The 8059-nt window shown below is 37.4% G+C and overlaps 3 protein-coding genes across 5 annotated transcripts; 1 reads left to right on the forward strand and 2 right to left on the reverse strand.

Annotated features, from left to right (window-relative positions):
* The first annotated feature begins 2504 nt into the window (after positions 1-2504).
* On the forward strand, positions 2505-6161 carry LOC107263248 (c-Myc-binding protein). Of its 3 annotated transcripts, none has more exons than XM_015730232.2 (4): positions 2505-2637; positions 4401-4459; positions 5474-5595; positions 5669-6161. In XM_015730232.2, the coding sequence occupies exons 1-4, from the start codon at positions 2622-2624 to the stop codon at positions 5811-5813; spliced, it is 342 nt and encodes a 113-aa protein (XP_015585718.1). In that variant the 5' UTR covers positions 2505-2621; the 3' UTR covers positions 5814-6161. The 3 variants fall into 3 exon arrangements, with proteins under 3 accessions (XP_015585718.1, XP_015585720.1, XP_015585719.1); XM_015730234.2 differs by lacking the exon at positions 2505-2637 and adding an exon at positions 3017-3155; XM_015730233.2 differs by lacking the exons at positions 2505-2637; positions 4401-4459 and adding an exon at positions 4761-5347.
* On the reverse strand, positions 3545-4830 carry LOC107263246 (transmembrane protein 267). The gene is made up of 2 exons (XM_015730229.2): positions 4543-4830; positions 3545-4185 (listed from the first exon to the last, which is right to left on the reverse strand). The coding sequence occupies exons 1-2, from the start codon at positions 4828-4830 to the stop codon at positions 3859-3861; spliced, it is 615 nt and encodes a 204-aa protein (XP_015585715.1). The 3' UTR covers positions 3545-3858.
* A 97-nt stretch (positions 6162-6258) lies between the features above and the next one.
* LOC107263247 (prefoldin subunit 3) lies at positions 6259-7669 on the reverse strand. The gene is made up of 2 exons (XM_015730231.2): positions 7445-7669; positions 6259-7008 (listed from the first exon to the last, which is right to left on the reverse strand). Exons 1-2 carry the CDS (start codon positions 7526-7528, stop codon positions 6517-6519), a joined length of 576 nt encoding a protein of 191 aa, XP_015585717.1. The 5' UTR covers positions 7529-7669; the 3' UTR covers positions 6259-6516.
* Positions 7670-8059: the final 390 nt, after the last annotated feature.

Consider the following 8059-nt stretch of genomic DNA (forward strand, 5'->3'; position numbering starts at 1 on the left):
AACACAAAATGGTACATATACGAATGTTGCAATTACCATGGTAACGTTACTAGATTAACATTATAAACAGTGAATAAAAATATAACGACTATACGTCATAGTTGTAAGTACATCGCAGGAAAGATCATAAATTAAATAGAAAAAAAAAAATTTATCTTTGCCACAGTTACAGTTGACTCAATCGCTTAAGATTTCTTTGTCTCTTCCTTAGGTATTTAATTATTTGACTTCTTCGTTGAAATTACATCATGACGTTCGCATGCGTCTTTACCGACCAACGATAAGTTACCGACAATTTCCAGAAGTCGGTATGTTCCTACGATCAAAGGCTAATACATATGACAGTCCCTCGAGGGACTAGACAATATAATCGTATAGAAATACCGTCAATATAAAATTGACTAATCTTGGTTGATGTAATTTCTTCTGATACCTAACACTAATAGCTAAACGTCGGCTGTGTAGTTTCCTCTTCCAAAATGAAGACTTTGTACTTTTGTACCGTCTCCCGATAACGAAGAACGCAATGGGGTGCGCTGATAATCATTCCAGAAAGCGTAAACAATTAAAAAAACGGTAACAAGTATTGTAGCTCATTCAATGGAGACGAGGCAGCGAGGACGGCTTCTAAAATTTTGAACGAGCTTCATGATGAGTATTGTAGTCCTTGGCTTTGTTACCAAAATCTACGCTACTTATATGACCAGAGCCACTGTACATGGAAAATCCTCGACGAGAGAGTTCCTCCCCAGGGACAATAGTTGGATTCGTATAACAAAAATCAGCCATCATATTCGTCTGCCGGTTAAGTTGATTAGATCTGAAAAGAAATTATATTTCACGTTCCACAAGAATTATTCTACTCTTACTATACAGAATAAACAACGCTCCTTCGGTACAGTACAAAATTACCGACGCCGTCGCAACTAACAATATTTACCACAGTCCCAGTTTACTCGCACGTGTCGTGCGTGCTAGATTAAAAGTCTTTACGCATCTAGGATTCTACTGTATGAATTACACGCATATCTATATCATATACCATATTCATTGCTATAAATAAACTTTCATCAGAAACACAATAAACCCCTCTTGCAAGATCTCACGTAGATATACTATCAGTGATTTCGCAATTGTTCAAGCGAATCAACATTAAATAGTTGTTTTCTCTTATCGGATTGCTTTGTAATTAAAGAGGTAAACGCTTCAGGCTAGAGATATTCTCTATCGTTAAATTCTGACTCAATGAATTATCAACTCGCTATCTGACCTACGTAAGAAAACAGAATTGCACTCTACTCACCCGTCCACTCTCATCCGTCGTAATTTAAAGAACAAAATAGTGACCAAAACGAATAGTATACAGAAGGCGCCGGTGCCAACACCACAGGCTATAAAAAAGTATAGCGTGAGTTCCTCAAATGTCGGCTGAAAAACGAAAAGCACATATTTCAATCAATTAATCAGCGTTTGATCGGTCGACGATAATTAATATTTTGTCGAAACTCAAAATAGTCGTCTTATCGAGTTACGTCACGATCTCCCTTGGGTCAGGCTCGTAATTGCCATAAGAAAAGACACAGCCATGGACGAGTCTGGCAGGATACGCTGGCAGTGTGTAAATCCCGTAACGATTCTAAAAGTAGGAATGCAAGAATATGGAAAGGATCTCTGCCTATTCCACGCACGGCTGCTCTGCACTTCCTTCGATATTTCGCAAGGCTACTCTTAACGCGATGTCCACGTATTTCGAAGGCTACGACGGTTACGTTTGTACGTAAGAATTTGAAAAATTTATTCCTACAGTCTTATCGCGAAAGAAAAGTTTCTCGAACTAACCGTCTTGGACGTCCGCGTTCACGAGGCTTATATCCGCACATGAATCGTAGTGCGGCCTTATCGTTATTATACGAATCGAATTCATATTGTGGAAAGATAAAAAAAAGCGCTCGAGTGCCTGTTCGACTTTTTGAATTATCTCAATCTGTCCTTGACCACACGGATGTATGTAATTATGCATGTATTTAATTAACGTCGTGCATGTCGATTCATCCCACACGTTTTCTAAGAATGACAACAGCAATTCCAAGTATGAAGATTGATAAGTATTATTTCTTGGATCCTGACTTATTTATATTCGTAATAACCGTCATTTCAATTGAATGAGCGTAAAGTGCTGTAAACGAGGTTCAACGAATTAATACCCGATAACGAATATATGAAGTCAGCAATATAATAATCGATCGTTCCTCTCAATGGTATACAGACATACTCAATAAATCCTGGGAGATAAATAAATCCGTACTCACCATGGTAAACAGTCTGTACGACAGGCCACGGGCGCTCAGACAGATTCCTTGTAGATTCCGTAGGAGCGGAACGTCCCGTAATGTGCCAAGGCAGCTGTTATCAGCGAGTTATCATTCTCGAGTTTATATCCAAGATATTCCGACGACATTACAGGTGTCTCTACTCCTCGATCAAATATCCCCCCACCAGTTTCTCCAGTGGTGCACGAAGTGCTTTTGCGAAAATTAAGAAATCCGTTTGTGCGTCAGTCCCATTTGATAAACTCGACGAATCTCCTCGGATTTATAATTTTTACTGTACGCTGTACCGAGATGAATTCTAGTTCAGGTATGTCTAATGTAATTAAACCAAACTATTCACTGAACTGATCGTGGTACTGTAAACCGTTTGTAACACTGCCAACTAAGCAATGGTTGAACGTTGAATGCTGAATGCTGATAAAACCCCTCCAAGAACACTAATGCTCCACGCGCTTCTATGTCTTTTGCCGGAGTCGAGAAAACAGTCAAAGTACCTTTTCCCACTTACCGACCCAGCCTTACTCAGTGTTTGCTTTACCTTCCTACCCTGCCGTCTGTTTTATATTACAATTGGAACAAGCAGCCACTTCAAGCGTTACTGTGTGGCTCTTGAGGTCTAGCTTGAGTCGTTTGTGTATTTTACTCACTCGATTTGTCGCTAATCGAGTATCGATAGTATGTAACGACTCTTACGTTAGGCAACTGCCTGGAGGTTGTGTCGAAATATTGTACAAATTCATTGTGTGGTATTTGGTACGATCTGTCTTTCGAGACAGCCATTGTTATTGGTCTGTTGAGAATTCGGCTTTAATATACGAATAAGAGGTTAGAGTAAATACTATGTATTATTTTCTAGGGATGTACAGTGAAGATATTTTTGACACTTTGTATATATTATAATATATATATGGAAGAGTGATATTGATAATCGTCATAATTATCGTGATGATGATTGATATTAATTATTGTGATTTGTTGAGTTAGCTACGTACGTTAATCGGCTCACGGTAGGAGTAGGGATTGTAATTCATTTTGAATGCAGTTCCAGTAATGCATTCCTGCACGAATGTATTGTTGCACTCTCGAATTATTCATTCTGCAGCTGATGAAAATAAAAGATAATGATTGTCATTTTAAATCGTGTGGGAGAACGTGAAATTGGAGAAAGAGAAATATTTAGGATTTACGAGGATCATGACAATAGAACCACATCACTTGATTTATTTGATTTATTCATTAAACAATCAGGTCGATCGATTGTTTCTCTCAGATCAGTAAAAATTATTAAATTAATACATGAGAAAATTTCTTACTGTATCGTGTAGTACGGGAATCGTATACTCAGGTAACGTTATTTGTAAATCTGTAACATGACTTATCAGATATTTCAAGTTTGATTCCTATCGAGTCTCGGTATCAAGTTTGCAATGATTTGTATACAGAAGATTGAGTGTTAATAGGATCCTAGATTTCTATAGGAAATCCTTTGATTTCAATATTTTAAATTCCACTAAAGCCCCTGTCAATATTAGACAATATCGATTGACATGGCATCGTATTCAACGAGAGGCATGGGTGTAAACATTAGCCAATGAATGACAAAAGGAAGAGTCATGCTTATAAAAATATAAAAATAATAAGGAATTGGCGGAGTAGATCCAAAAGGATAAAACCACATCCCTTTCCTGCTAGCATCTCGTATATGATGACTGAAAAAAGCCGCCAATAAGATCCACGCGTGATTGATCAAATTCGGACGACTTGTCATTTTCGAAATGGCTATGAGAACCAGCCATGCGAATATCGGCACTGTCGAGCAATGAAGAAAGGGCCTTTTATCCAAACGCGTTGCATCCTGCACAGAAAACCTAAAATTACTGACAACTCGAAGAAAACAGAAAAACAAAGGACGATTTGTGAATCCTGACAGTTAAAAGAAAAAAACGATCGATGAAACAATCGAAATCATTCTGGGCGCTTTCTTTTCGCTCTCGAAAGTGTCACACTCTATACCAACTGCATTTCTTCAAATTACTGTAATTAATCCCTCCCTTTGCACTGTCCATGCAGATTCTTCGGATAACTCTATCCAAACAGAGGAAGGAGAAAGTCCCAGAAAAATGTCACGGGTGCGTATATGTAATTTGTAACGGTTGACATTCTCATTTAATCGACTATGAAACATTCTTAGTTGAACGTCAAAGATACTCACGCTCAGTCTCCAACTCCTAGCTGACAAAAAATGATCCAGATCGATTAATGACGATACGAGGAAGCACGAAACAATTTGAAATACATTATGCACTACAGATTTTCTCGATAGAATTATTATCAAGCTCCACGTCAGTGCGCCGACTGTCGCGTGTGTCAGGTTGTCAAATATCGCGCGCATGGCAGGAGTGCTTCCATGTTTCAACATTCTGTCACCGAGATGCGAACAGAGAGCGATCATGCTCGTCACGAATATACATAAAATCGTTTCGCGTTTTGTATAAAACATCACAAGCGCGTAGCTTTTGCGAGAGTCCGAGTTCTCTTTTACACTGAAAATCACTTATTCGTTATGAGAGACTCGTAGTCATTTCTGTATGCTGGCGAATGATTAAACGCGAGTAGCCACCATATTGTTTTTTCAAGCCTCTTTGTGCGCATATCACTGGAGCCTAGAGAAGTGTTTTTATTTGCGTCACTGCACGGACCTTTGTTTTCAATTGAAGCTCGAGCCTGATGCATTTTATATGATATAAGTGCGATTTAAGTGTATTTTCTGAGTCTTTGATACTTCAAGTCCATAAAAGGTAAAGCTTTGCTCGTGTCATTGGAATCTGACAAGATTTTGGTTGATCGGCGATAATCGGTGCCAATCGGGAATCATCGGAGCACGTTCAACAGCGTGCGTTTAGTATCGTTTACGTTATTCTAAAAGGAGTACGTTGAAATCGCTGTTATTAAAAAAAAAAAGAATAAAATATCTCAGCCTGAATTTTCTTGTAAAAGGAAAAATGTCTAACTATAAGGTAAAATCAAAGTTATAGAGATTGCTAGTGATTACAAATTTTGTCGGCATGGAGTTGACGGATAGATTCTAACCCTTATCCTGTGTTGATGTTCATCTCATTTATTCTAATGATCATTTTTTTTAGCCAATTGATTCTAAACGCGAGGAGTTCCGAAAGTATTTGGAGCGCGCTGGTGTAATGGATGCACTTACAAAAGTACTTGTATCGTTATATGAAGAGACGGAAAAGCCAGATGATGCTTTGGAGTATCCTTTCACGTTCTGTTTATTCTTTTTTTTTTATAGTATGTTCGAAGGCATTCTCTTAACACAGATTTAGATATGTACGAAGAAATCTTGGAGGTATCACTGAAGGAGCTTCGGAGGTGGATACACTTAAGAAAGAACTAGACGAGGCTAAGGCAACGATAATAGAATTGAAAGCAAAATTGATCAAACTGGAGCCAGAGGATACAGCGGAATAACAAAAAGAATGGACCATGTAAAACCATTTGTTTCAAACTAGTCGCAGCTTGTCCTTTACTTTAAGTTTCTAGCAAAATCTGCCGGACCATGTGCCTTACAACATACTTGATGAGTAATATTAGGATTTATAAGATAAGACATGACAAACTATTCCTTTATGACAAAGTTCAAAAAAGCGAAATGTTAAGACTAACTTTTCTGATATAATAACTTGAGTAGGGAAAATCGAATTACAAGACTAGCGATCATTGAGCGTCGTAGACGTTAAGATAATGTAAGTATGTATCGTATTATGACACCTAGATAAAGTCGATAGAGTATTACCCATTAAATATTTTGTATGATAATCATTATATTTTCATGTATTTGGTACATTTTTCTTCAATATCCTAACGTAAGTATAAAGGTTACTCTTAAAAGTATCCAATTCATTTGTAAGAACGCATAGATTATGGAGTTTAATAACTAAAATTTCAATCAAATGCTTTTAATTCACAACTGTGTAATTACTCTGCCAAACATTAAACTAAAAAATGCGGATATATTTCTTCTTGTATCCAATTGTTCCTTTAACCATGACATTACTTGAAAAACATGTAGTTGCACTTGTTTCGGTCTCCACGTAGATTTTTTCACTTCGTCGATTCGAAAAACTATGGTTAGGAGTTCTCTGATCGAATTACGTCATTATTTTAATGAATTTCATGATGATTTTGCAGCTTGTCTACGTTTAACATCCCAATTGTATACACGCGCCATGTTCACCTCAGTCGTCGTGAATTGATCTCTGACAAAATCTAAGTCGTGTTCAACGTAGCCCAAATTTCTTTTTGCTGCTTCAATATTTTTCACAAGCAATTCCTGCGCATCGTCTAGAGTGTACTCTAGCATCACATTAGCACCTAGCCAGAGACATACTTTATCTGTGGGTGGTACAATAGCTTTCGCAAAGACTTGCTCCGATAGAAGGAACTGAGTTTCCAAGTCATGGCTATTGTTCTTTTCTGTTTGTAGCTTTTCTATCATTTCTAGAGACCTTTCCAAGTCTGGGATTTGAGCCTTCAGCCTTCTCCTCTTATTGACCAAATTGTATTCCATGAATTTATATTTGCTGTGATTCTCGTCAAGCTTTTTGAGAACTTTATCGACAGAACCCTCATTCTCTGGGGTGGCCATGAAAGCATCAACATCATCCTAAATACATAATTATCATTGTATTAAAACAATATTCTAATTCACACAATAAACTTGATAAACTACTCGGTGTAAGCTATACTACCCAGTGTCATAATGACATATAGTTATAATACGTGGGTGCAGCAGTGGATAGTATGTAACCATATAAGGTCTCAAATTAAATCTGACAAGACTACCGCGACAATTGACAACTAGTATAGATTTCATCAAGAAATATAAAATTTATAGCTGACTTTTTATAGCTGATTTTTTCACAAACAGTCAGTGAGTCAGTATTTTTAAAAAAATGTATATTAAAAAAACAGAAAAAGCATGCCGACACTTCGGACCGTGCCTGACTAAAGATAGCACAGAACGTTTGTAAGAACAGTTTGAACAAAGCCACTATAGTAAGTAATTAAATTAATAGTTCGCTAATCCCTGATATATTTACCACAAAATCAGCCTCTGGAATACCGGCGTACGATTTTTTCTCTGCGTTAAGCTGAGCGTCAGCTTTATTGTTGGCCGTCTCCATCTTGATTTCTTTTTTTTCAGTAAAAGTGCAGCAGCACCGTCGACTTATTTTTCAATCACGAAACGAAATGGAGAAGACGTAAGATGTAAGACGTTGACGTTGAAAATCGGCTCATTGGCAATCTCCCTACTCATCTCTGTTTCTACTTCTAGCCAACAGTTAGAAATATTCGTTTAAGCCACCAGCAGCGTAAATGCTTTAACCTTTTCAAAATCAACCAACGAGAAATTTTGCTCCGCAAGGATTTTCCGTACCTATAGTTATCTTAAATTGTCTGATCCTAACAATAATTAAATATACAGAAAATCATTTTTTAAACATTCTATGATTATTTTCTACCCTCAATCTTTAGTGTCGCTTTCAACGCCATCTTGCATGAAACCCTAAGGACTAACAGTACAAGATAAAACTGTTCAGATGGCGTTTATATATATCACATGTAGTTTCCCCTCGCGTCTCAGACTTGAACATCCTTTTCCCTTCGATCCAGCAATTCTGCATCCATGCACACATTACTTAATATCTAACTGT

This window comes from Cephus cinctus, unplaced genomic scaffold (genome assembly GCF_000341935.2).
Source record: "Cephus cinctus unplaced genomic scaffold, Ccin1 Ccin1_scaffold0143, whole genome shotgun sequence".
NCBI classification, from domain to species: Eukaryota; Metazoa; Arthropoda; class Insecta; order Hymenoptera; family Cephidae; genus Cephus; species Cephus cinctus.

What these genes read in the sequence shown, in the direction of transcription:
- LOC107263248 (XM_015730232.2), top strand. An exon ending in GTCCCAGAAAAATGTCACGG is followed by an intron (nt 4,460 to 5,473) that starts GTGCGTATATGT and finishes CATTTTTTTTAG; the next exon opens with CCAATTGATTCTAAACGCGA. An exon ending in AAGCCAGATGATGCTTTGGA is followed by an intron (nt 5,596 to 5,668) that starts GTATCCTTTCAC and finishes ACACAGATTTAG; the next exon opens with ATATGTACGAAGAAATCTTG.
- LOC107263246 (XM_015730229.2), bottom strand. Translation starts at nt 4,830, where the DNA reads ATGTTTTATACAAAACGCGAAACGATTTTATGTATATTCGTGACGAGC. An exon ending in CTAGGAGTTGGAGACTGAGC is followed by an intron (nt 4,186 to 4,542) that starts GTGAGTATCTTT and finishes TTTTCTGTGCAG; the next exon opens with GATGCAACGCGTTTGGATAA.
- LOC107263247 (XM_015730231.2), bottom strand. Translation starts at nt 7,528, where the DNA reads ATGGAGACGGCCAACAATAAAGCTGACGCTCAGCTTAACGCAGAGAAA. An exon ending in TTCCAGAGGCTGATTTTGTG is followed by an intron (nt 7,009 to 7,444) that starts GTAAATATATCA and finishes TTATGTATTTAG; the next exon opens with GATGATGTTGATGCTTTCAT.